Source organism: Synchiropus splendidus, chromosome 13 (assembly GCF_027744825.2).
Source record: "Synchiropus splendidus isolate RoL2022-P1 chromosome 13, RoL_Sspl_1.0, whole genome shotgun sequence".
Taxonomy (NCBI): domain Eukaryota; kingdom Metazoa; phylum Chordata; class Actinopteri; order Syngnathiformes; family Callionymidae; genus Synchiropus; species Synchiropus splendidus.
The window spans coordinates 1,192,716-1,220,053 of record NC_071346.1 but is presented as its reverse complement, the minus strand read 5'-3'; the positions used below and the strand labels follow the sequence as shown (position 1 = coordinate 1,220,053).

The 27,338-nt window shown below is 51.8% G+C and overlaps 2 protein-coding genes and 1 long non-coding RNA gene across 8 annotated transcripts in view; 1 reads left to right on the top strand and 2 right to left on the bottom strand.

Moving 5' to 3' along the window:
• Positions 1 to 5,868: 5,868 nt before the first annotated feature.
• On the bottom strand, positions 5,869 to 13,013 carry gata6 (GATA binding protein 6). 3 transcript variants are annotated; one of them, XM_053884397.1, is made up of 7 exons: positions 12,223 to 13,013; positions 9,867 to 10,810; positions 8,822 to 8,994; positions 7,964 to 8,089; positions 7,807 to 7,894; positions 7,618 to 7,727; positions 5,871 to 7,526 (listed from the first exon to the last, which is right to left on the bottom strand). In XM_053884397.1, exons 2-7 carry the CDS (start codon positions 10,666 to 10,668, stop codon positions 7,377 to 7,379), a joined length of 1,449 nt encoding a protein of 482 aa, XP_053740372.1. In that variant the 5' UTR covers positions 10,669 to 10,810; positions 12,223 to 13,013; the 3' UTR covers positions 5,871 to 7,376. The 3 variants fall into 3 exon arrangements, with proteins under 3 accessions (XP_053740374.1, XP_053740372.1, XP_053740373.1); XM_053884398.1 differs by having other exon boundaries at positions 9,867 to 10,719; XM_053884399.1 differs by lacking the exon at positions 12,223 to 13,013 and having other exon boundaries at positions 5,869 to 7,526; positions 9,867 to 10,693.
• On the top strand, positions 8,462 to 23,896 carry LOC128770120 (uncharacterized). Its single transcript, XR_008416478.1, has 4 exons — positions 8,462 to 9,013; positions 9,373 to 22,532; positions 22,636 to 22,940; positions 23,020 to 23,896. It is a non-coding gene; the product is annotated as an uncharacterized LOC128770120 (long non-coding RNA).
• A 2,337-nt stretch (positions 23,897 to 26,233) lies between these two features.
• mib1 (MIB E3 ubiquitin protein ligase 1) overlaps positions 26,234 to 27,338 on the bottom strand; it is a 36,185-nt gene continuing 35,080 nt past the window's right edge. For all 4 annotated transcript variants that reach the window (XM_053884392.1, XM_053884393.1, XM_053884394.1 and 1 more), the window contains exon 22: positions 26,234 to 27,307. In XM_053884392.1, coding sequence (XP_053740367.1) covers positions 27,167 to 27,307 — 141 coding nt within the window. In that variant the 3' untranslated portion in view covers positions 26,234 to 27,166. The remainder of the gene's footprint in view (positions 27,308 to 27,338) is intronic.

The following is a 27,338-nucleotide window of genomic DNA, read 5'->3' as shown; positions in this document are numbered from 1 at the left end:
GAGAGAATGCAGCTTGAGTTCCCAGCTGGTCATGACCCACTGGGGCAGGGCTCTAGCTGAGGTCAAACCCTCAGCAAGCGTGGTCCCTGACGAAGATGGCACCGGGCCTCACAAGGGTCCTGTGAGATGATCAGTTGGAGGCCAACATCGCCACCTTGCTCCCACTGATGCAAGCGTCAGTAGCCAGAGGTGACCAGCAGGTGGCTCCTCCCACACGCATGAGGCCTCCTCAGGTGGGCGTCGCCCGGCCAGATGTTGGCCTCCTTGACCACCCGGACCCTTGAGAGCAGACTATAAAAAGACTTGAGAGGACCGGCCAGTGTGTGACGGACGCTCTGCAGGTCCGTCCTCCTGCGCTTAGAACAACAGCTTTCTTCTGGAGGAGCTATCGCGCGATGACACATGGTCTGAGTCCAAGAGGGCCGTATTTATTTTGGGACGGAGCACATTTCTTCCCTTTAAGTAATGAAGTAGGAAAACACAGCTCTGGCTCTGGGACGAGGAGATGTGTGGGAGAGAGCTGCGCTGTCTCATTGCAAACAAGAAAGGAATGGGCTTTGGGGGCTGGGCTCCTCCAGGAGCCTGGTCTCTGAGAGCCCTCGCTCCTTCTCTCAGCAGAGAAGACTGGCCGTCCAGAGAGCGTCGGCCTCTTCGCTGACGCCTGACTTCAACTGTCACAACAGGCTGAGGGGAGCGGCAGCGTGGGACCTGGCTCTCTCATTCATCCATTCATGTGTTGCATTCATGCTGCTGGGTCAGCATCTCCAGGTGGCTCAGACACTGCTTCAAGGATCACAGCAACTATTTAGGTTCAACATCTGAGACCCATTGTTAATGACAGAACACGAGTATCACACAACAGTGAGAAGGACAGGCTCACGATGGGCGTGTCAGATCCAGACCCTCTGAACCGGAGCCTGGAAGCGATCCAAACCTGAGCTCATGAGAGCTCAAGTCAGCGGGCAGCAGGCCGGGACAGTGTGGAGCGACAGCAGTGCTCATGGCTACAGTCTAAACCACAGGCTCAGGTGTGAGGAGCTTTAGCCGCAGTCCCAGGGGAAGCTCAGGGTCACCACATTATTCCAGATCCCAGCGAGCCGGGGTGAGAGGCGGGGGTCGCCCTGGACTGTCCCACAGGCAGCGGCAGACGTCGCCCTCCCAGCTCCACCCACCTGCCAACCAAAACATGCGGCCCAGTCGAGAAGCGAGTCAGAGTCGAGCCACCTCCTGAAGTGGCTCCTGATCTGATGCGAGAGGGATGTCAGAGGTCGCGGGTCAGCCGAGCAGATCTGGGCTCCCCCTCCCCGCAGCATCCAACAGAACACCTTCAGTCGAGGGGTTAAATAAATGTTAGTGGTGTGATAACCAGGCTGTTTATGGAGGGGCCTCATACAGGACACTCGCAGGCTGCTTGGGTTTCCTCTGGGGTGATGTCACAGCTCCAGCAAACAAGAGCTCTTTTCCAGGGAGTGGAACCAAAGAAAGGCTCGTGAAGTGGGGCAGAAGCTCCAGAAGATATGACGTGACACACGTCAGCCTGCCAGATTCCCTCCAAAACTCAAGGTCACGGGAAGTTCCCCTCCGATTGTTTGAATTAGAAAATGATTCTGAAGGTGTTTTGGTTCGATTGAGATCAGGAAGAATGAAAACACGTCGAAGAAGAATGTGAGGGTTGAACAGTAGCCACCGTGTTCTGGAGGAGGGCAGTCGGTTCACACTCGCAGGCGCACGGTGACGCTTCAGAACAACCAACAGCACTCGTGGGAACCTCGGGAAATGTTTTCACTTTCCTCCCAACAAGTAATGAGGAGAAGAGCGACCCAGACGGAGCGTGTTTTTCAGCGACGAGCTCAGCTTTGTGTAGGTTTGAGGGTTTTACCTTATAAGATCATGAGCATGTGTCGCTCCCCGTTCTATTTCTGAGTTCCCCCCCGACACCTGGTCACATTTTTCCAGAGGGCTTCTCTCTCCGCAGCACGTCTTGGCCGGCTCTTCCTCTTTCCTGCTCCCTGTGGAAAACAGCGAGGGCGAGGCCTGGAGGTGAGTCTCAGTTCAGAGTTGAAGAGGCCGGCAGGTATTGAACAAGAGCGGAGGCTGATAACGCCAGCCACTGGGAAAGAGATACCCAGCGTGTCTGCTCCCAAGGCCACGCTCACGTGGTGCCGCACCACGCTTCTGCGGAATAGTGCAGTGTCAGTGAAAGCCTGACCTCGGGCAGGAATTACTGGAATTTTATTTTCAAAACTGAGAACAGGAAGCAGCAAGAGACGCGGCATAAATCAGCCGCTTCCATTCTTCTGAGTAATAATCTGGGGTTTGGGCCGGGCGGGCCTGACGCCGGGCACGTACTTCCGAGCCAGCCGGTGCCCACCTCCGGCACCAGCTCCTCAGAATTCCCACGTTACTGGGGCGCAGCAGGAAGGAGCGGCGGACATCATTTCCCTGCCTTCAAACGCTGCTGATCCCCGCATCAACGCCGCAGATGCAATCTGCGCTCCAGTGCGACCAAACTGGGACCGTTTTCAGGAATTTCCTCTCGGCGGAGCAGCGGGGCAGATCGCCTTCATTAAAGAGGGAAAAACAGGAAGCGTCAAAGTCGTGGCTGTAATTAATTGGTGGCCTCAGCCAGAGGGTCAGTGGGACGCCACTGCGAGGTCCGGCTCGGGCGCGGACCAGCCACTCCGCCGGGTCACGTGACTGCCGCTTGGATCGGCCTCCTCTGATGGGAGTGGGCTCCCTCTGGAGCCACCGACCCCTTGACTCTTTAAACTCAACAGTGAGGAACCGGACCCAACTCCAGAGAGGTGACAAACACAGAGTCACAGCAGGATCCCGCCTCTCTCTCTGAGCCCGGATCTCTGAGCAGGTCGGAGATGAGCCTCAACATTCCACCAATCAGAGGAGGAGAAACGACGACACTGTCAGCTGGAACATCTGACAGTGACAACTGAAGTGAACACCCAGGTGCACTTCGCTGACGCAGTGACACCAAGGAAACTGTCCCTCCGTAAATATGAGGAACAGAAATGTGCGTGACTCCGTTCGGGCTTCATCACTGCGCTGTCCAGAGGTGACTCTCTGTGGAGGTGTTTCATCTTTCAGGTCTCAGGAAAACATCTCTTTTGCACACAGTTATGCCTGGTGAGCGTTCATCACAAAGCCCGTGCGAGCTGAGCCAGAGGCTCCGGCGCCGTCAGCTGATGGTCTGTCATGGTGGTGCTGATGAAGGAGCAGGAACCTTCCGGTTGAAACCTCTTGCTCTGGCAGAGGAGCTTAGCAGGGGCAGCTCTTGGCGAGCAGGAGGCCAAGGTCAGGCTGGAGAACAGGCGATGACATCTGAACGCATCTGCCCGCCTCAGCGGCGCAGCTGGAGCGTCGTCCGACTCGGAGCCGTCAGATTCCGATGAAGTTCACCAGCTAATGAGCTTCTCGCTCTCATGTTTGTGCGTGTCTGTTTATGTTCGCTGCTGGTTATCAGGTCCTCACAGAGCGGCGTCCCTCCGTCCGAAGGCTCATGGCTGCGTCCGCGGTGCCGCTGGCTTCAGCTGCAAATGAAAATTTATGACAGATCTGGACTTCAGTGGGTGTTTACTCAAGCATACCTCCCCTCCGTGCTGCTCCTGATGCATGCTGGGTAGAAAGGCCCGGTCAGATCCCATCAAACTCCGCAGGCCCGGGGCGACCCGGGTGCTTTGAGCCAAGCAGCTGATCGGAGCCAGGAAGGTTCGGAAACTGCTCATACACAGTCAGACACAGACACAAACACGTAAACAACTTACAGGTCCTCACGGAGACCAGCGCGGCTCGGTTGTTTCCTCGAGCCCAACAGTCCAGCGGCGAGAGCAGCGTGTGCTGTTTTCAGAAGGTGGAGGTTCTGACAGAAACACTCGGGGAAGTATTGCGTTTGGCGGCAGCTCAGGTTCCCAGACACGAGCGCACGCCGCTTCATTCAAAAGCCACTGGACACCAAGGAACCGGAGAGAGAGCCGACCTCGCGCTCACCTGCGCCGTCGCCTCCACCACTCGTCACTGCTTTCACGGTGAATCACAGCAAACCATTGCATCCGCTACATATTTTCATTTTTCACTCATATATGACTCATTTTTATCCAGAAAACGAGTCACACAGCTGAAGAGGACTCCCCAGTGCTACACTGTTCTTCAGTACTCCAGCTCGCCAAAACAAAGAACCACCAGGGATGGAGAAACACTTGAAGAGATCAGATCCAAAACATGTCAAAGAAACAATAAGAAAAGGGTGTTTCATGCTTATTGGTCCCAACTCTGGGTCCTGTATGAGAACAGGTCATGTTTTCAATCCTAAATATTCTCCACTGAAATATACTTTCACAGTACTGGGGATCAGAAATGACCACTGTGGCCTACTATTTAGCTCCGTTCCCTCCTCCTGAGCCCATAAATCCAGCCGCCTGATTGGTCCAACAGTAGCCACCGCTCCGTCCACGCCAGGGACAACAGCTGGTCAGCAGTGCTGCAGTTGCTGGGCCCCATTTCCTTCCTGCAGCGTGGCCCTGGTTGGAGTCAGGCTGAGGTGAAGCTGGGGCATGTTGGGGCCCAGCGGTGTCCCCCAACATGCGCGTCAAGAGCCACGGAACTCCTTCACCAATCCGAGCCCAGATTTCCCGGGGACGAGCAGGAAGTGAAGCGGAGGAGGAGCTTATCGTAGCGGTCGCTAGCCTTCACTGCTCCTCTGACGGACCTCAAGGACCCAGAGATGGCAGCGTCCAGGTCGCTTCGGTTCTTCCTCTCTGAACCACCACGTTGACGTGCCGCTCGCTTTAGCCCCGCCCCCAGCGCTGACCTATTGACCCACTGTTTTTGATGGGCACTCGGTTGCAACAAGTTGTGTTTGGCGCACCCGGCTCCGGTCCAGGGTGCAGTCTGCCTCGCGCCTCAGGGATCAGGGTCCTGGCTGGTGTTTTTCAAGCGCTGCCTCTCTGGAGCCCTCATGTCCCAAATAGAGGAAACCCAAAAGGGCTGAGTCAGAGATCCCATCTCTTCCGGGGGCAGGACCGTCAGCGTCCTGGTTTGAAAGGCAGCGTGGAAAGATCAACTGGCGTCTCCCGAGGGAGCGATCGAGTCACGCCGAGCCTGCTGCCCTCCACTCGGCTGTTGACCCGGCTTCAACCACCACTGGGCTCGTGCAGCTGCGTCGGCTCTCCGTCAGTCCCAGGTGAGCACTTCTGTGGACGTGACCCCGGCTCTGAGAGCAGGGAGGCCTTCTGCTCCGAGGCGTTTCTGTCTCCCTCATGAATCCAGTCCGGAGCTGCTGTCCTGACTCGTCTCTGTGACGGCGCCCAGGTAAGTGCCCTGACTGCTGACCTGAGGACGAGTGGGTGGCGGGAAGTGTCCGCATTCCTCCGCACTCACCAGCAGAATCAACATGACCACGAGCAGACAGCTGATGCTAAGCCGGCGCATAAATCCAGTGAGACCTCTTCATGTGGCGGCCCCAGCGGGCCTCAGTACAGTAAACACCGCGACAGCTACGCCGCTGGTTCAGCAGGCCGCGGCTAAGTGATGGTGCTCAGGAGGGATTTAGGGATGAAGGACGAGGTGACGGAGCCAGAACATCTTCGTCTGTCCGGCTCCAGGACAGAGCAGTGTTTTTCCTACTTTCACCTCACCAAATCGAACGTGTCAGGATTAGCATGATCGGCGCAAAGACGAACGTTACAGCAAAGGAATATAGACATCACAAGTTTGCTAAAATGCTAAGCTAACAGGTCGCTACCCCGTCTTTTACATCTTCGCCTGAACATTTGCACGTTGTCCGTAAGATTTGCAATTGTGGCAAGACTGGGATCATATGGATGCTTTGAGCTCACATCTCCTCCATCTCAGACTTCTCCTTTCCATACGATGCGTTTGTGTTAGTGTTTCCAAATGGTGCCACAGGTAGGATGGTTATCTGGACTTTGATGAAACTGATCTAACAAAATAAATATGGAGGCTATGACTCATGACTCAGCAAAAACCCCAAAACATAGATTGGATTGTTTTCCCAACACTGAGATACACAGGTGACACTTTGATAAACATCTCCCCCTCAACAATTCTTCCTTAAATTATTGGTGTTAGCACAACAAAGCTCAGCTCGTGATTTAGGGAAAAAGACGACTTGCTAATGCAGTGACCAGTTTTGAGGTTTTGGTTGAAATAAGGGGGATGTTGGTGGATCAACTGACGATTCTTCATTTAAATAAGGTGTATTTTATTGTGCTGAGTCAGCATCTAAGCTAGTTGTTGTAAAACTGCTTATTTGTTGTTCCAGACAGAGTCAAACCTCTTTGCTAAACCACTGCCACGATCGCGAGCGTCCACCTTCAACGTGTTGGCAACTTTTGGCCCAAACCAGGAAGATTATTTCACTTATGTCACCAAATCAATTTATTGGACTGGATTTAAATAAAAATAATTTCTTTAAATGTTTCAGAGAAAACCGACGACAAATGGTAAAACAATGCAAAAACGTTGAACGAGTTGAAAAAATAAATAAGTCCGGGAATATGAAAAGCTTGTTCCAGAAATGCTTTGGTTTGACGGCGAGATGGACGGCTTCACACCAGGGGGATTTTTCAGTCGTCATCGGCTGACTCTGACGCTCAGAATCCAGTTTCTGCTCCAAAACTCCCTTCCCCTGAAGGTCCGGACTGGGGGAGGGGGAGGGATTGGGAAAGCGGTGTACACTTTGGTGAGTCTTTCAACATGGACTTTGGCTGGTCTGGCAACACACGGACAGACGTACCTTCTCGCCATCATCTGACACGTCAGCAATTCGGCCTGAAAACACTGGACGACGACATCGATACCCTGTTTACACCACAATAGTCTCCTGCAGTAAGAGCTCTGAGGGCTCAACACCGCTCTTTGAGAAAAACACTTGAAAGAATTAAAAAAGCTTCTACTCTACTCTGATATTTCATCACAATCATTGCCTCGTGCTTTTGTTTTTTTAACAATTGAAGATTCATAAATATTTATTTTTAGCTTTTGATTGATAAAAGTTGTCTTGTGATTCCAGTTGTGGGGAAGCTAAAGTCCTTAGAGACGACAGCGCTGGGTGAAGCGCTTGAATCTAGCACAAGTCTTATGTACACGACGGCTTGAAGGAGCCGAGTCGCTGGTTCTGATCCCTCGGTGGGTGAGATGGTCCACGGACCGGCCGCTGGCTGGCTGCCCGACCTCGTCTCCAGGAGCCGCCTCTCTTCACCAAAACTTAAATCCGTATTTCCCGATAGGGGAAGAGGTCTCACGGCTCCTGCTCCGTCTGGTGGGGGTCCAACGTGTCTCCCAGGTCCTTCTGTGACACCGCTGGGCGACAAGTCCAGGAAACGCTGTCCTCCTGGGCCAGTTCAGGCCAGAGCCATGGGGCACCAGGGTTCGCCCCGCACCACGTCGGACGGCTGCGACAGACTGGAGTACAAGCTGTCCTGACCCGGGAACTTGACCGCCGAGTCCGAGCCGGACCCTTCGCCGGAGCTGGACAGCACAGAGGAGCTCACCTGCAACACACACACACACCTCATCAAAACCAGCTCCTGCAGCTTGCAATCCTGAGAAGACTTGACGTGTGTGTGCGCGCATGTGTCTCACCCCGGGCACCTGCGCGGAGGGCGAGCTGGTTTTGGAGCAGTCTTCAGAGTTGGATGAAGAGGTGGAGGTGGGAGTCATGGAGACAGAGTTGTTGTTGTTGTTGTTGTTTCCTGGAGAGCCACACAGGGACTGGAATAAGCTGGCAGCAGTCAAACTGAAACAAGGGTCAGGCGAGGCACCGGAACCCACCAGACGATCCTTTGGTTTTGTTCTGGGTTTTCGGTTTCCTCTTCCTGGTCTGGATCCCCTCTTTCTTCATGGCCAGCGGCCGTGGAACCTGCGCGTCAGTTGCCTGGTTAATAGGGTTTCTCATTCAAGCAGCATTAGAGGGGGGAAAGGGACGGACCCCGTGGAGCTTGGTGTAGAGTCCGCAGGCGTTGCACACCGGCTCCCCCTCCGCGTTCCTCCGCCACAGCGTGGTGGTGCTGGTCTGGCAGTTGGCGCACGACAGGCCGATTCTCCTGGACGTCGACTGTCAAAATCCATGCCAGTCAGGCGCATCAGTCACGTGTTCACAGAGCAACCGCGTCCCACATCTGAACTTGCCATTCTTAGTCGCGTGTATGGCTTTTTTAATAAACGTTTAAACGCCCACAAACACGAGGCAAATCACTGAATTTCTGACTACACGCTACCTGCACCTCATGTAAACAACTGCGACGTGTCGTAAAACCGATATTGACGGCGGAGTGATGCGTTCATGACATGTGACGAGTCTCATCTTCAACTCTGATGAAGTATTCAAAGGTTCATATTTCGATTTTTTTAAAAGGCCCTTTCCGCTTTTATATGAATAAAAATGGCCTGTGGCGACGCCGTCGTTCTGACTGTTGAATAAGAGTTTCGTAAATATGTAAAGGTTCACGATTGTACTGCTGTTCTTAAACGTAACACCAGATTGGCGGCAGGCAAAGTCGTCGCTGTTCCACAGGTGATTTTACGGCACAGTTTTCACACTTTCATCTGTTAAAATATGTGACAACAGTTCGTGTTGGTGAGGTTGGTGTTCAGTTTGTATATTTAGCTCGCTGCACGCAGACGTAAAGTTCCGGTAAAACTCGGCCACGGTCGTGTTTGACCGTAAATACTGGCGTTACTTGAAGGTGGTGGAGTGACGGTTTAGTGTCACAGATTCACCCGGCGGTGTTTTGCGTGTGCGCGCGTGTGTCGGGCCCGTGGTTCTCGGGCGGGCCGCCGGACTCACGGTGCGTTTCTGGGGCTTGATGAGCGGCCGGCTCAGGCCGTTCATCTTGCTGTACAGGCCGCAGGCGTTGCACAGAAAGTGTCCGGTGCCGTCGCGCCTCCACAGCGGCGTGGAGATGGAGCCACAGTTGACGCACTCCCGGCTCTCGCCCATGTCGTCCAGGATGTCTGCAACTGAGCACCGACAGCGCAGGTAAGAACCACCGCCTCCGGAGCCCATGCCGCCATTGACAGAGCAAAAACACTGGCGCTCCCATTCGAACACAAACAACAATGAAGCTAGTTTCACTTGACTGAGAAGCAAACGTTATAAAAACACTAAACTTGATCATTATTAAATATATTTTTGGTGTCATATCATATTTACAAGAGATCAAATTACATTAGACACTTGTAAAACAAAATAAAAAAACACATTTGCACCATAAAAAGTATATATATATATATATATATATATATATATATATATATATATATAAATAAATAAAACAAAATGCCCAATTGATTTTCCCAATTCTCTAATTGATGCATTTATTTTCTATTTGCTTCCAGACTCAGTGGCTCACTGTACTGTGGAGCATCACATTAACCCAGCCACTTCCACATGATTAACTGAATGAACAGCGACTATAAACTTTATCAGAGAGGTCGATGAATAACGATCTGTAGATTGAAGACAACTCTGGGCTGGTCATGTGACCCGGCGCTGGACAGGTCCAGGGTCCACTGTCTGACACCCAAAACAAACAGCATTTGCTGAATGGATTTTTTTTTTCATGATGAAACTTCATCTGACCTGTTTCCCTGCAACTCAGTGACCCGTCGGTCCGTCTTTGACCGGAGCTGCTCTGCTGCTAACACTGCCCTGTCCCAGGTGATGATGATGATGAAGCACTGTCATGCTAATTGCACTCATCAATTATCCAGGTAGAATGTAACAAGAAGCGTGGAGCTTTCTTAATGGCGCTGCTCCTTTTGGATTGTTATTATTTTGTACCCTTCTCTTTTACTGCAGCAATAGTGCCTGATTTTGGGGCGTCTCTTACCTCCGTTGGGCCCCCGGATGAGGGGCGCCCCTCGGCTCTGCAGGGTGTGCAGCATGGTGTTCTCGAAAGCTCCTCCGCTCCACGGCGAGGACAGCTGCGGTGCCACATAGGGGGTGTAGGGACTCGGGTAAGGTCCAGTCAGGGGCCGAGTCAAACCGTACTGGTCTCTGTTCAGCGAGTTGCTGTAGCCAATGTCCCTGGCGCTGCCGTTATTCAGAGGCGGGCTCGGAGGGTAGTGGAAGCGGCTGGAGGTGTGCGGGCTCCCGGCGCTGTAGGAGGGGCTCTCGGGGCCGGTGGTGGGGGTCTGGGACCAGACCGAGTGGCTGGAGACCGAGGGCTGCCCCGAGTACGGCAGGCTGGGGATCATGGAGCCCACCCGGGTGCTGGGCACGTAGACGGGGGAGTTGGTGTTGGAGTGCAGGTAGCCCCCGGACGAGGACTCGTACCCGGTCTGGCTCTGGGCGGCGGCGATGGCCAGGGTCTGGTACATGTCTGCCGGGTCCACCAGCAGTCCCGCCTTGCAGTGCGTGCCGCCGGACAGGACCAGCTTCCCGCCCTGGTCCAGGTCGGTGAAGAGAGGCAGGTCCTCCGCCGGGGTCAGCGGGGCGGCGTGGTGTCCGAAGGGGACATAGGAGTGTAGGGAGCGGCCGTCCGGGCAGCGGAGCGGCTCGTGCAGCTGGTCCGGGGTGTGGCCCTCGCTCCGGCGGCTCTCTCCGGTCAGGTAGCTGTGGTCAGCCGGCGAGCCTGGGCTGCTGGACACTTCGCGCTTGACCATGGACCAGCTGCTGTCGCCCACGTCCATCCAGGACTCTTTCCATACACCAGGGGGGTCACAGAAAAGCTCAGGGGGTCCCTGCCACACAGGAACAGCAGGTCAGCCGCCGGGTCACCGGGACCATGGAAACACGACCGCACAAGACAGACCAGCCACCAAGTATTACAGTCTGAAAAGCAACGGAGGAGACGTCCAAATGTTAAAGAGCTCAGATAATAAGGAAGAAGTAGGAAGAGAGTTGAAATACTGAACAAGACGCAAACTGTTCAGTGTGTGGTGAGAACAATATTGACGTTTGGCATTATTCTAATGAAAACGTTTGAGACTAAAATAAAACGCTTGGAAGATGTTTTACAAGTTTGCCTCATCGAAATTCCAGTTTAAAAACTCGGGAGATTTTTAGAGTCATATCGAAACATGAAAAAGATGTGGAATTGATAATATCCCCAACGCGTCAGGTCCAACGCTTCTTATTCCGGAGGCTCGAGCGGTGGTCTTGTTCTTGACGGAATATTTCGAGTTTAAAATATGTAGGTTTTTTTAAGGTTATTTTTAAAAATTGTTTTTAATTGTAGTGCGCCTCAAGAACCCGTCAGCGTGAAGAGATTTGATTAAATCAGCGAGCCACGATCGATCCGTCCGCAGCCAGGGTTTTTCTTCATTTACAGAGAGGAATAGAAAATAACGTCTGACGCGCATCTGTCTGCTGCTGGGTCACGTCTTCGGTGGCGACTTTTTGCTTCTGAAAGACACAAACTTATACTCTCGGCGGTGATCGCGTCCCTCGTGTTTTAATTCTTCTACAAACGGTTGCTGAAACTGAGGATTGAGTCGCCTGAAAAAGTAGAATTTAAATCATTTAAATTGAAATATTGAAATTTGTGATGAGTAAAAAAAAACATTTAAAAACATCTAAAACATTTATCCATCATCGAAGAAATGAGGGAAATGTGGACGCCTGACAGCGGGGTGTTTGTGCGTGTTACAAGTGAGACTCACGGAAGCGCTCGGTCTTAACGCGCTTTCGCTCTGGACCATACGAAAATCTGACTTTGGTTTTGTGGAAAAACACCACATAAATTTGGAAAAGCATGATTATGAAACTGAAATGACGAAATCGTTGCGCGAGGAAAACCTCTCGATGAGGTTGTTAACCCACCGCGTTATTGCTCTTAACGATCTCATTCGGCCGTTTTTAACACTCGAAATGAGCTTCAACACGCGGCTTTGGATCCGCACGTCTGCGTCATATTTAGCGCCCGTTTCTCCTCCACCCCGAGTCGGTTCGCTCATTTCCCAGATCCATGAAGTTTGAATGGTCCTGAAAACTCGTCCGTCCCTGGAGAAACGCTGGATCCTTCCGCGTCAGCGCTCAGCAGGCGCGTGCGCGCGCACGCGATAGGAAACCCAAACGCAATATGTCTTCACGGCGTCGAGAGATAACTGTTTGATAAGCAGATAAGGGCCGGAGAGGCAGCGATAAAACAAAGAATCCCGGCATCGACGGCGCGTTCCTGCGCCAGATGGTGCGTCCGCGGCGACACGAGACATCCGAGCGAGAAGCCGCTCTGGCGGTGTTACCTGCTAGTTGGCTGCCATCGGCGGCTCCGCGGACTCAGGGCTGCTGTTCGGCTGCTTCTCGGGAGGTAAATGGGAGTCGGGCAGCGGTGACGAGGTTTTAGAGAGGAGGCGCTGCGGCGGCGTCGGGAGGACCAATCAGCAGCCGCCAATCCAGAGCGGCGTGGAGCGCGCCGGGGGCGCGAGCCCGTGACCTCCTCCCGTCACTCACACGGCGCACACCGGAGCGGGAGCCGCGCGCCGCTAGCTGAAGTTGATTTTATTTTGTTTTGTTTTTTTTTTTAACGAAGATGCAGCGCCCCCCGCTCAGGAAACACCTTCCTTTTGTTTGTCCTGTTGTCGCCTCCGTTCCTGCTGTAACCTGCGCGTGGCTCGGGCCGCCGCGGCCTCTGACACTCGGGCCTCCTTTGTCTTAGATCGGTCTTCCGCTCCGCATCGAATAAAACCCGAGTTTCGTTGAACAGGAATCACGGGCGCTATTTCAAAGAGTTTGTGGATTTATCCGGGTGATTGTCGAGCCGCGCAGCACCGTTCTATACTTCACCACACACCGATCACAGTGGTGGATCCAGCCACCGCTTCAAACCATACACACGAAAAACTATACAAGTTCGTCCAATAATAACAGGGTAAAGGCTGCGGAGCGTCTGACTAACGGAAGGAAACGAACATTCTTACTCCGACATCAAAACAAAATATAGCTTTTGATTTAGCAAAAATATAAATACTATTTAATAAACAGACGCAAAACAAGAGATAAAAATGTTTTGAATTTAAATCCGACACAAATACAATATTCAGAAACGGCTTTCTATTTAAACATTTTTAAAATCAAATTTTATTTTTTTTAATAAAAATTCATAACAAATAACCCAAGTTTAATCAAATGTGAATTAATTTCGTTATTACATTCTTGCTCGATTACGGAAGGGAGAATAAATGGATTTTAAATTGACGGAAACATAAAACGTCGGAAAAATAAAAGGGAACAAATGAAGATACGATCATAAACAGAAATGTCTCCTCGCGCTTGGAATGTCACATGGAACGGACCATGAAATCAAAACTGAACGCCATTATTTGAACAATATTAATATCATGTAATATAAATATTTCAAAAAAGCTAGTATTTCAAGTAGATTATTAAAACCAAGTCCACAGGTGTGATGGGAAATATTTAATACACATTTATTAGAAATGACTAATAAAATATTATAAATGCGCAAATGTAAAAATGAATCGTTTTGAAATTTTTTTTTTGTCCATTTTTATATATATTAATTGTAACGTTCTATTTTGGGAGGGAGTTCATCATTTGATTTTCCATCCATCTGAACTCAAACTCTGCTCTCTGGCTCTCATTGCTGGTTCCACATGAATCTTCCTTTAAAAAACAAGGCGTGTGTTTCTCTCTTGTTTTCCTGTTCCACACCGTGGCACTGCGGCTTCTGAGCGCCACCATGTGAGCGCCTGTCCTCCTCCATCACCACCATCGTCTGCTCCAGTGGAGGCTAACGCAGGCCCAGCTGCGCCTGCGCTCCTCGCGCCTGCTTTGATCAAGCGCTCATCAAGGCTCTTTGTTTATTGGCCGAGAGTCGTCAGGCCGATCAATGAGCTCCGGCCTAATTGGTTTATTTAAGTCAGACTCTTTCAGGCAGCTCAACACAAACTTCTCCACCTCGGTGCTTTGAAGCCTCATGATTGAGTCACAGCCAATATGCATGTGAGTGATCAAGAGTGTGGAGGCGTCAATTGGATCATCTGAGGGCGGCCACGCCCACCTGGAGCCCAGGTCACATGACCACAGTCAGCCTCAAGCACTGTATCAGCGCCCGCGTTCAACAGCAGCGACATCCACCTCTGATACCTCCGACTTCTATCAGACTGCTTGGTCTTGTACTACTACACATCACTAACACTTCTGTGTACTACCAGTAGGTTGTAGAGTCTGACCAACTGCTCTCGCTGGAGACACGAGTAGTTACACTTCCACAACACCGTACTTCTTCAGTGATAAACACTACTACTGCAGAAACAACTGCTACTTCAACAACGGTGAGACGACTCGTACTTGCATGCCACCAACATCTCCGCTTGTATCCTGCCAGAAGTACTGTCTGAGTGCGAGCTTGGGCTGGCTGTAACTAGCAGGACTCACTCTGTGTACTTGTACTAGCATGAGGCGCAGAGGAGTGTGCTGAGCCCTTGGACCTGTGGGTGGTGGAGCGCGTCAGAGGGGGGACCAAACCCGAGCCACCGTCTCTCTGGGCTCAGACCAGGCCCACAACACTGGCCCTTTCCCCCCCTCTGCTCTGGTCTATCTGAACGTGATGAATGAGGTGTTTTCTCAGCCGTGTGTCAAAGTGAGCCGCTCTGACACTCGGTGCCTGAGAGGAGAAGTGGCAGGACGCCGCCCTGTCTGACGCTGGGCCCAACACGCTGACGGCCTGCGCCGAGTCTCACACAATCTAATCTCTCGCTCCCCACCAGCATGGACACATCCTCCCATCAGGACACCCGAAAACTCTTCAAACATCCTCACACTCCCTGTTTCGCCATCGATTGTTGCTGCGAGTTAAAGTCCAGGCTTTTATCAGACTAGCGGTTGTTGCTAATGGCTGCCGCTCTTCAGGTGTCAGCGTCCCAGCGTGATAATGATGATCTGCCACACTCCAGAGCTTGTTCTGCTCCTCAAGAGCTCAGATAAGCAGCCAAACGTGTTCGCTACGACAAAGAATCCCCCAGATCCCCGACGGTCAGCTCAGCGTCCGGAGGTTTCAAACCATGGCCTCTGACTCGGTGCTCGCGCCATGCTAGCAAAGCATGCTAACACGTGCGGAGATGCTTTTCCTTCCACGCTGACCTCCTTTATGGTTCTGGAACAACATGACTGGAAATAAGGAGCCTTGCAAATGAGCTTGGAAAAAAACAGTGTCAGTTTTTAGCCTAAAAAAAGCTCCAGTACGCAATGATTTCTTTAGCTGCCAAAAGCAATGAGTATTTCAAGTGCAATGAACACATACACACACTAAATAAATGTAGATGCTAAATAAAAACTGGTGATAAAATAAGTCCATCAGGAGAGAGATGGATCTGGAGGTCGGCCATGTTTGCTATAGTGTTCTGGTGACGCTGCACTAGTCAGTTCCGCTTCTTACTTCCCTCTATTATATACATTTAGGAATGGATTCAGGATCCATCGCGTCCCAATGGTTACCCTTGTGTGAGCTAATGTTGCCGCCAAGCTAAACATGTAGCATAAGTACGAGTCCCATAGTTTAGAAACCTCATGTTAGCTTCAACCAAGCTCCGTCAGAATCCATGCTAGCTTTGTTAGCCTGGATTAGCTTGGCAGCGTAGCTTCAAAACATTGGTTGAGTAACAGTTCAACCGTCGTCTTGACTGAAGAGCCAGTACAAGAGATGATGCTAGTTTAGCATGTAGCGCGCCGTCTCCTTCCTTCCTTCCACAGAAATGTTGTGGTGCGCCGCCATATTTGGCCCCGGCTCCCATGAGTGGCTGGGATATTGATCTGCGGGCCTTTCACCGAGCTCTTATCAATACTGAGCCCTGTGTTTGAACAGGCGCTTAATGAGGTCTGAGGTTCTGAGTATGTCATCTTGGAGTTGCTGAGTCGTCGAGCATTCATGCTTTATGGCGGTGGGAGGAACCCAGAGTGCCTGGAGTATTGGGCGGTAAACAGCAGTAAAAGCTGGAGACCCGAGACTTGTTGGACTTCATGACTGACGGAGAGGTGCGGTGGAGGAAGAGGAGGAACGACGAAGAGGTGGAAGAGGAGGAGAACGATGAAGAGGAGGAGGAGGACCACTGAGGCAGAGGATCCAGATCGGTGGAGGAACTGTGTTTCCAGAAGGGAACTGAAGGACAGAGAGTCATATATTGAACTCACAGCTGAAGTAGTATTGACAGATCCTCAGTGTTTCTGCACCACAATGCGCCTCACTCGCGGGTGAATATTCACTCGCCTATCCCACCGGTGACACCACTCTCAAGCGCTAGCATGGATGCCCTCACTGTTCAGTGCCAATAAACATCAGAACTACGACGGTAGTACGACAAGTGACGCTGCCTTTGTGTTGCTGTGTCGACGCCACTACAAACTACTGCAACTTCTTCTTTTCTAGCAAACCTGTGATCATCAGAATAACTAATACACACATTCATAAATAGTTACTTTAGTCCGTATTTTGACGTGCATTTCTACATATATTTTCTTACTTCAACAACACATCACTCGAGTGAATCATCTCCATCCAAACATCACTAGAAACTGATGGCAGGAGGCCCAGGTGATAGAAGCACTGTAATTTACTGAGTTCACTTGAACGCCACGCCTGCTGGGAACCAGCCATGTTTCCCCCTGGTTTGCTTGAATGTTTCAAGTGGCCTGTGTGAAGGTAGGCGTGTGAGAGTGTGTGCGCGTCGAGTGCAGGGCAGCAAAGCATTGTGGGAGCTGGGGGGACCGTCCTGTTTGAAGTGGTAGATGATTAAACGACGGTGACAGGTGTAAACGCAACCTTTGTCATTCTGAACTTGTACCGTCCTTCTGGACTCGCCCTCAACCGTGCAGCCCGCTCACCTGTGTCTGTGTGTGTGTGTGTGTGTGTGGGAGGCACGCACGCACGCACGCACGCTGCGGTTGAAACCGTCCGCGAGGAAGCAAACACCATGCAGTGGCTGCACAGACACAGCAGCGAATCAAAGACCAGAAACGTGTGAAGAAATCCAAGTCTATAAATACACACTCAGTAATAACACACTGAATGTATGCAAATACACACCAGAACACACACTTATAAACCTCCGTGCTCAGCGTCCACTGTGGAAACACAACCGGCCGGAACAGCTGTGCGTGTGCGTGCACGTGGGTCAGAACCGAGGTGTCACCGGGTCACCGCAGTCCCGGGTCTGGCTCCGCCCACCTCAGTCTGAAGCCCGAGCCGCTCTGACTCGCTCCGCTCTGACTCCCGCCTCATTTATCTGTGTTGACGTTTGCGATTGTGTTTGTGTCGCCGCACAATCGCTGGTGCGCCGTGATGTCGCATCAGCCTCACACCGACCTCAGGTTTGGTCCCACCCCTGTCACATGACTCCCAAAACACAGACTGTGTCCAATAAAGTCTGCGGTTTCATGAGACGTCAAATTTGACACATTTTCAGGACGAGTCATAAACGGCTTTATCGTAGTAATCCGTGAGTAATTACTTTTTTTAAAGTCAAAATGTAGTTACGGCGTGGTGTGAAAAGTACACACTGGCTCTCAAGAGCTGACGGTCAGTTCTGGCTCTGGTCCAAAGGAAAAATCACCATTTGGTCCAGGAGCGCTGGATATGGATTCAGCAATTGTGAAATAAATGTTGAAAACCAAAAAAACAAATACAGGAAGGAAGTAAGAAGCATGAACATCAGTACAAGTGTCCACTACTGTTTGCCTATTTCGTTCCTGTCAGTTCTGTTTTATGAATCAATCTGAGCCGAGTGTTGGGTGAATGTCGAGTTGGGCCTCAGCGGCGCTGCTCTGGGAGCAGGAAGCAGCTGAGCTGGAAGTGGAGTCAACTGCGCTGCCGATAAAAACCTTCATCAGCAGTAAAATGCCTTTAAGAGCGGCGATAAGACAGAGGCGTTTGATAGACCAGCGCGAGTCACTGGCTCAGCTGGGTCCTGATTCCTTCATGGTCATGGCTCAGTGTTGGCGCTCCGCTGGCGAGGTGAGCCACGGGACCGTCACAGGCCTCTCTCTCATCTCCTCCGCAGCCCTGTTATTGTTTCCACGCCACCGGCTCCGTCCTGTGGAGCCAGGGCTCCTGCGCATGTTTTGTCTCGGAGGAGAAGGTCACATCTCCACGGTACACGCTGTGACTTTCCTCCTGAATCAGCCCCAGAGCAAACAGCCTTGGGCCGGCGTGACGTGGCTGATACCGTCCCGGAGATGGCGTGGGGACAGAGGCGAGGCGTGGGCCGGCCCGGGGGGGGCGCTGCGGCGTGGACCTGAGCAGCTGCTAGACCTTGCTGGCGCAGGCTCAAGGTCGCCCGCGCTGCTCCGCTGGGGGAGTGGAGAGAGCTGGCAAACAATCGGCGCATTGATGGAGCTGTGCTCCGCCGAAGGTCCTGGGGGCAGCACCAAGAGTCCCGCGCTTGGCTCCGCACCGAAACCTCTCCAGAGCCCAGGGAGCGCGTCACGTGGGCCGCGGTGACCAGAGCTGACTCCAGTCCATATCAGAGATCAGCAGCACGTAGAGTGCCGCGGCTCATTGTGTGGCCTCTGTGCTCAGCAACAAAAGAAGCCGAGAGAGACGCGGCTGGAGCGGCTCGGGCTTCCGCTCCGAGTCAGTCACGGAGATTCCATCACAGCTCTCTTATCGCGCTTGTATGACCGGGGCCGGGACCTGGCTGAGGAGGAGCGCCACCGTCTGACCTCGGCGGCGTGTTGATGGATGTGAGGAGGCCGCTCAGATGCCCAGGCTCTGTTTACTGCTGAAGCTTCAGGCTGACAGACTCCAGGACCTCAGTCAGACGCCTGGAGTCTGAGGCATCTCTGAAGACCCCGACTTCTTCTGCTGATGATGATGCTGCTAGAGGAACATGTTGGAGGAGGAGGAGGACGAGTGGGGTGACAAAGATGCTGACGTGATGATGAGGAGGACTGGTGCCAGTCAAGACTGGAAGGTTGAGGATGTAGCAGTGAGGATGATGAGGAGGAGGATGATGAAGGACAGCAGTGAGGATGATGATGATGATGATGAGACGGAGGGGGAGGATGAAGGACAGCAGTGAGGATGATGAGGAGGAGGATGAAGGACAGCAGTGAGGAGGAGGAGGAGGAGGATGAAGGACAGCAGTGAGGATGATGAGGCGGAGGATGAAGGACAGCAGTGAGGATGATGATGATGATGAGACGGAGGGGGAGGATGAAGGACAGCAGTGAGGATGATGACGATGACGGAGGAGGAGGATGAAGGACAGCAGTTAGGAGGATGATGAGGAGGAGGAGGAAGATGAAGGACAGCAGTGAGGATGATGATGAGGAGGAGGAGGAGGAAGATGAAGGACTGCAGTGAGGATGATGATGATGACGAGGAGGAGGAGGATGAAGGACAGCAGTGAGGATGATGAGGAGGAGGAGGAGGAGGAGGAGGATGAAGGACAGCAGTTAGGAGGAGGAGGAGGATGATGATGATGAGGAGGAGGATGAAGGACAGCAGTGAGGAGGAAGAGGAGGAGGAGGATGAAGGACGTAGCAGTGAGGATGATGAGGAGGAGGAGGATGAAGGACAGCAGTGAGGATGATGATGAGACGGAGGAGGAGGATGAAGGACTGCAGTGAGGATGATGATGAGACGGAGGAGGAGGATGAAGGACTGCAGTGAGGATGAGGATGATGATGATGACGAGGAGGAGGAGGATGAAGGACAGCAGTGAGGATGATGATCAGTAGGAGGAGGAGGATAGTGAGGAAGGTTGCAAAGAGGATGAGGATGGTAACACAGTCATGATGAAGATGGTCAGTCATGAGATGAGTGGAGCTGTGACGAAGGTGTTGGTGATGAAGATGATGATGATGATGAAGAACAGCTCACCTCCATGTTGGGACTGAAGTGAAGAGATGCTCTTCTGCTCCACTGCGTCACCTGAAGGTCAAGGTGTGACCACAGCCATCAGGTGTGTGTGTGTGTGTGTGTGGGACGGACGGACGGACGGACGGAGGCTGCGGCCCGGGGTGAAGGCCAACCACACGCACTCACGGCGGCAGGACTCCTTGGCCGTGACTCAGCCAGTGGGAGTCTCCAGAGCCAGCGGCGGTAATGAGTAACAGCGTTTATGGTCTGTCAATGGTTAACGGAGGAGCTGAGCTCCGTCCCAGCACCTGCAGCACCTTTTACTGGCCGCGGCAGCAGCAGAACAAACACTCCAGCCACGGCTCCTCGCGCAGCCAGACGGAGGAGTGGGGCGGGGGTCACGTGACCCGCCGCAGCTGCTGCCAATTCCTGAGCTTCAGCAGCAGGTACTGCGCCCACTGCTGCAGTACTAAACACTACCACAATTACTTGGACCTCTTCAGACCTACGAGTCGGAGTACTACTACTACACCTACAAGTGCTGCTGTAAACTGGTACTAGTGCGAGGATTTGTGGTGCCACTGGTCTCACCTCCACTACCACAGTGAGCCCTGCAACTACGACTACTACTACTACTGCTGCTACTACTACTATTTCCACGACCACAAACATGAGGTGAAGCCACAGAAAAATCCAAACACAAACATGTTCTCGGAAGTGGATGGGATGAGGTCAGTTTGAGTTGAAGGGAATGCGTGTAACACACACACACCTGCAGAGCTCAGGTCAGGGTGACCCCACGGTGACCTCTCTGACCAGGTGCCTGGAGCTGGGCCACCTTCACCTCGCACACACACACACACTTGTGTGAGCTCGGACCATGATGCTTCAGGCAGAAGAGCTTGGCGCTGGCGTAATGCTGACATCAGCAGAAGCCGGGATGGAGTGTTCCGGTGTCCCTGTGACCCTCAACCTAACCCTCCAAAACGCATGGCTCACCCGAACCAGGACTCGGAACCAGACTTCAACCCAATTATAAACCAGCCCACACACACACACACACACACACACACACACACACACACACACACACACACACACACACACACACACACCCCGCAGCTCCGAGTCACAACAGATCCCGTCCTCAATGGAGTTTCGACAGCGAGCGTCAGCAGACAAGTGTCCTCACAGGAGCAGAAGCCCAGTGGGCTCGCGGTCAGCAGCGGCCTCCCGCAGGCCCAGGTGGGCTGGGGGAACACGGCGAGTCAGCAGTCCACCTGCCGCCTGCCTGTGACGTCATCCAATCTTCAATCTGCCAAAACTAATTTAACACACTGAATACATGTTTATCTGTCAAGTCGGTGTTGTGTTACTTTAAACATATCAGAATGTGTTTCTGTCCCACCATGAAGGTGAATATACCTTTTGTATAATGATGGATGAGTTATTCAAAACACGTCTCAATTTCTGCATTATATTCATGGAAGTTTTCGTACTCCTCTGTTGGCTTCATTTCAACAGAACTGTAGCAGAAAAAAAAATGGTTTTAGTTTTTAAATAGAGAGAAACATCTTTCTTAACATTCCAGTTCACCCCCCCACCCCACACCCCCCGTCCTTAACTGGGAGGCTGCTGTGTTAAGTAAACTTTGTCAGCAGAGCGCCGTCTCTCTGCCCATCAGGAGACCTCCTCTGTGACCCCCGCCTCCTCACCGCCTCCCCCCCCTCAGCATCCCCGCGTCTCCTCCGACGGAGACAGACTATCAGAGGCTTCGCGTCATCCGTCTCCTCAGCCTGACTGACAGGACGACCTCAGAGATTACTGACTGGCTGCTATCAGATCAGGAAGGATCTAAAATAAGTCTGTTCTGGGAGCAGCACCAGTGGCTGGTCCGAACCCAGACTGGCTGGTTCTGCTCTAATCAGTCTGGAGGCGGACTCAAGGTCCGCGGAGGCCCAGACAGATACGCTGTGTATCTGGAGCCACGGAGCTGGTCCTGCAGGGCGACCGCCGGTGTCAACAGTCGCCCAGTCTCACCGTCCACCCTGAAGCTCACAACCGTGTCTGTCTGTGTGTGTGTGTGTGTGTGTGTGTGTGTGTGTGTGTGAACACGAGCCGCTCCACTATCAAGGTCCAGATGGAACATTCCCAGGCCGAGACCTTCAACCCACATTCTTCCAAACACAGAGAGAAATTCCTCCACTGCAGCACTTCTCTCTGCCCACCTCCACACTTGCCATGCAGCCGCGGCTCGGAGCTGGAGACATGTCACCTGCTTTCTTGGCTTGTTTTTGGGGGGGCAGAGATCTAATCTAAGATCTGATCTAATTTTTAGTTTATTGTTATTATTTTAATGTAATTATTTTTGGTATTTAATTGACCTGGATAACGTAAAAGACATTTGTTTCCAAAATATATAAGGTTTTTATGTTCACTAGATTATTTAAAAATGTATATATTTCTAATGTATAGCGGGAGAAAGAGGGGGGAAATATAATTGGTATTATTATTTTTTCTTCAACAGTTAGGTAAGGACAGGTTTGGACTTTCCTTTCCTGATTAATTTTTTGTTTTATTGATGTATTTTTTGTTCATAAACTCTTCATGGTGCATTCCAGTACCGGAATGTCGAAGTGAAACACCACACCTAAGCAAGCATCCATGACTTCTGGAAACAGTGTGTCGGCTGGTGCAGTTGGTGTTTTACTGTGAAGAAAGGAGCGCCAGTCACCGGTGAGCGCTGCCTTCCTGTTTTCATTTGCTTTTTGATTTGTTTTGTCAAATTCAATGTGCTTCTTATCTGACTTTATGGCCGCAACATTAACTTTCTCTGCAGAGTTTCAGGGCCGACACGGCTGCAGGTGGGGGGCGACAGCGAGCAAACACGTGGCGGCGGCGCTGGGTGGACGTAAACACCCTCTCCTGGCGCTGACCTCCAGAAGTCCCCTGACTTACCGGCTGTGTTCTCATGGTGAACGGGCCGGAGGGGAGTGGTGCTCCTCCGGAGGCTCAGATAGCTGCGGCACAAACATCTGCAGGTGCAGAGCGGCAGCAACCTTGGGCAGCGAGGACGGCAGTGCGGCGAGCAGCAGCAGCAGCAGCAGCAGGATCAATAAGCCAGAGTCCAGCGCTCACAGCCAGGTGGGTTCAGGCTGTGTGAAGCCGGCTCACAGTGACCCCTGCAGAGAGCAGTTAATGGCTAACGCTCTTATCTTTACAGCCCAGGTTCCACCTCCAGATCAATACCTGATACACAGATTCCCAGAGCTGCCTGGCCAAGGCCTGAGAGTCCTCGGCTGCCAAGCACCTGGGAGACCAGAGGGAGAGACCCAGTCAGGGCGCAGCCATGTTCAAACACCAGTCGCCCCAAGAGCCAGAAAACCGAGAAACTGAGAGCAAGACAGGAAAACAGAGAGGCTGGCTGGGATCCTGGGATGGGAAGGACTTCGTACTGGCCACTCATAAAAAAAAAAAAATATATATATATATATATGTGTGTGGTTTTTTTTAGTTCAGAAAAACGTATTTTTATCATTTTATTTTAATCTTTTAAAGTATGTTACATTTTAAAACACTATTAAAACCAGCCTACAGTTGCTAAAATCTATGTATTCAAATGTTATTAACAAAACTAAAATTGATTATTATCAAGGAAAAATAAGTAGATTTCATTATTAAAAATGATCACCAGAGGTTATTGTAACGTGGGGTCAAACAACACGAGCTGAAACAAAACCTAAAAATCAGCCGTGATACACAACAAACTGCAGTTCAGAAATTGGCAAAATGGTCAAGAGAATTTCAAACTCGTGTGACCTGCAGCGTTTCTAAATAGGAATATGATGAAGGAGACTTGAACCTGATAAATATAAAGGTTAGAAAAGTGAACACTGACACTGGAGTCACCGGAGGGACCTGGCTGCTGAAGCTAAAGCAGCGTTAGCTTGCTTGGTTTAGTTCATGTTATTAAGTTGCTTGAATTAAATCCTGTGCTTCTCTGACAATACTTACTCACTCGTGAGTTCTGTTTTTATTTATGACGTTCACAGGTTCAACAACGACTGTTCGCTACGCATTAGCACGACACTAGCTCAGCGCCATTGTCACCACAGCATGGGCTGCACTTGGGCTCAGTGTCGCGCAACACACGGCTCAGAGTCAAAGCCGCCGTCCGCGCGAAGCTCGGCGCTAGCAGCATTAGCTTGGCCGCTCGCTTCTGCTGCATCATAAACTCCGTCATTACTTATTAGCGCTGCTCAGGTATCTCCTTCAATCTGTGCATGAAAGACACTGGTGCGTTTACGGCCAGGCAAAGGTCACACTTGCACACTTTTATAGAATTATTAAGTAAGCAATTATGATAACCCACTGTTTTAAAGATAATCGTGTGATAAGCTGCTACCAAACACAGAGCCGCTGAGCCACGTCGACACCCGGCTCCCGCTGGAAGCTCCGGCTCCACAAGCCGCCATCGCGCCACATGCTAGCGCCCAGCCAGCGTTTTGATTTTATCAGAGCTCATAAACCTTGAATGACTACATATTGATAAAGACTGTTTAAAGTGTCATTGGAACGATAACATTTGCACTGTAAATGGGACTCGCAGGCTCCAGCCTCCAATCAAGCCGGGGTGATAAGGGCCACAAACACGGGGTCAAAGGTCAGCCGGTATTTGGAGCGACATGAATCCAGATCGGTCACAGGCTGGAGCGGCAGTCTGGACCCGCGCTTCCAATTCATGCCGAAATATTTGACAGCGAGTGAACGGGACTGGATTAAAGAACAGGCAGCAGCTACTGACACTTCCCAACGGATCCGTTCTGCAGAATGAACCTGAGATTTCTGCCACAGGTTTTCGAGCAGCCGGTCGCCCGCACTATTGATCATAACTCCATAACCAATGCGACTCAGGACGAGATGCCTGCACAATGTAAGGCAGGTGGTCATAATGTTGTTGTTGTAATGTTGTTCACGACCTCATTATTCTGTGACAGAATCAAAACAGAAATCGGATCTCATCTGAGGCCCTGATCCTCGAGTCGAGGTCCGAGATGAACCACTGTGAGCAGGTGAAAAACACATTTTAATCCAGTGGAAAGGCTTGAACGGCCGCGGGAGAATCAGAGCGCGCCTCTCGAGCGCCCCCTATACTGATAGAGGAGTAAGTGCTTTGACACTTTGGCCTGACCGACAATAAAACGATCAGCGGCAGCTTGTTGTGAGAGAAACCTGCAGGGGTTTATGGCTTTACTGTGGAGGTGGGGCTGCCGTGCTCAGGTACACAGCCCCACCTCCCCTGCCCCCGACACACTCCTACTGTGAATCAGAGCAAATGTTGTTTGCCTTCCTCTGAATGCAGATGCAGTCAAAAGAAATCTGCTTCTTTATTTTTCAACTGAATCCAAATCCTCACACACATCCACTCTATCCTTGTGGGGAGCTCTCCTGGCCATCACCCTTTCCCCAGCCTCTCACCCTGAACCGAACCATCCAAAACACCTGGCTCAGCTGAACCAAACCGGAAGCCAGTTATTTTGACATCTTAATCCTCAAATTGAGGCTCGACCACGTGGGGTCCGGCAACAGAACTGGTCCCCACAAGTGGAGCTCAACCACCACACACACACTGGCCCAACCTTTCTTGAACACTCCTCAGGCAGACCAAGTGAACTTTGCTCACCATAAAGAGAGACAATAAATTGAATCTCTGGACTGAGTGACGTGAGAGGAAAAGACCTTCAGACGGTCACGGATCGAATCTTCCAGCTTGGAAGCAGAGGACAAACAAGCAGGAGGCCCAGGCTTGGTGTGTCATCAGACCGAGGCCGAGACACGCGGCCCTCAGCCTCCACCCCAGAGAGACCGCTTCACTGACACAGTGTGATTATATCTATCAAACCCAACATAACATTTAGATAGATACGAAATAATGCCTTTATTTCCTTTTATATTCATTTTTTCCAAGTCATTTTGGGTTTCACTCCATTAACCCGCCTGTTGTATTGGAAAGATTACGGTGAACTGTCCTGCTCACCTGCACACGCGAGTGCTGCCCCCGTGTGGCGACTCCGAGAGCTGCCGCTGATAAATGTCACTTCTGACAGCGAACGTGGAGCTGCTATGTGTCTACTGGCCACAGCAGGCGGCCGGTGATCACAGCAGGCCGCGGCTCTCCAGGGGGCCACTTCACCTCACTGCGTCGCTGACACTCAGCTGACCCCCGCCCAGGGTGGGAGGAGCCCTCCCCAGGACCAGGCCGCGGCCGCAGGGAAGATAGCGGCGTCTCCGGCCTGATGGTGCTGCAGCACAAGAGAAGAGGAGCAGGTCAAAGATCAGCTGATCATCAGGAGGTGTCGAGCCTCCGGAGGCAGACGCCGCACCACAGGACTAAAGCAACACAATGCTAATGAGAAGCAAACAGCCTCCCCTCGCGCTTCTTTTACAACTTTATTTCAGCTCTACGGTCAGTTCATTTTTTTTTTAAAACCACTGAGAAGCAACACAGAGAGTTTCCATGACACATCAGTCAACATTCATGCCAAAGAAGAGACTCACGGGACAGTTACAAAACAAAGTAGAAAAGAGTCTTTAGGAGGGAAACCAGGTCGACACGAGTGACTGAAATGATGGGGAGGAGGAAGCGAGCGACGTGCCTTCCACAGCTGTTAAGGCAAGTTTGACGACGGCAGAGTTGCTCGGAGCACAGAGACTCTGCTGAACAAAGAGTTGATGAAACAAACGTGGATATCAGAGTGCAGACTTTGAGGCTACATGTCAGGGGGGCAGTGACTTCTATACATTTCTGGGCAGTCAGAGAGAATAATTTACCGGCGTGAATGAATACTGAGTCCAGAGAAACGAAGGAAACACGTGACCCGGAGCACCGCGTCTCTCTGTGGACTAACCTCTGCAAGCAAATGGCACTAAAGTCTGGGCGCGTGTGTCAGTAGGAGCCTCTGCTCAGCCGGGACTGAAACCCCACTGGGGTCTTCAGCCCGCTCCAGTGTGTGGAGCGTGGACGTCAGCACTGACGGGAAGCTCAGAACACTGGAGCCTGGTGTTGCATACTGTAGTGAGAAATGAAAACCTGCTCTGCCTCCACAGGTGACCAAACATTTGCATAACGTTTGACAATAATAAAGGTGGACACATCCGAGGCCGGGCCGAGGCCCCGGGCACCTCCAGCAGGGTCAAAGTTCAAAAGAAAGTTGGACGCTGAAGTCTTCAGCCAGTAACAGACACTTCCATCAGGGTCCGAAATGAAAAGCTGGGTGGAATAAGACGTGCGAGGGCGCCCTCGTCTGGCAGGCTGGGGCACAGCAGCTGGTGTGGTGGCAGCACGGCGGAGCTTGGCGAGGGGAGGAGCTCTAGTACAGGAGGATCCGGCGCTCGATGGCCTTGCGACAGATGGGACACTCGCTCATGCGGTCGCCGCACAGCTGGCAGGTTCCGTGTCCGCACATGAAGATCATGTTCTTCAGCCGGTCCAGACACACGGGGCACATGGTCTGCAACACAAGTCGGATCCAGCAGCGGCTC

Excerpts from the sequence above, each read along its gene's own strand:
- gata6 (XM_053884397.1), bottom strand. The coding sequence starts at position 10,668 with ATGGACGTGGGCGACAGCAGCTGGTCCATGGTCAAGCGCGAAGTGTCC. Across the intron at positions 8,995-9,866 it reads CATCCGGGGGCCCAACGGAG|TTGCAGACATCCTGGACGAC; the intron begins GTAAGAGACGCC and ends GTCGGTGCTCAG. Across the intron at positions 8,090-8,821 it reads TCAAGCCCCAGAAACGCACC|TCGACGTCCAGGAGAATCGG; the intron begins GTGAGTCCGGCG and ends GGATTTTGACAG.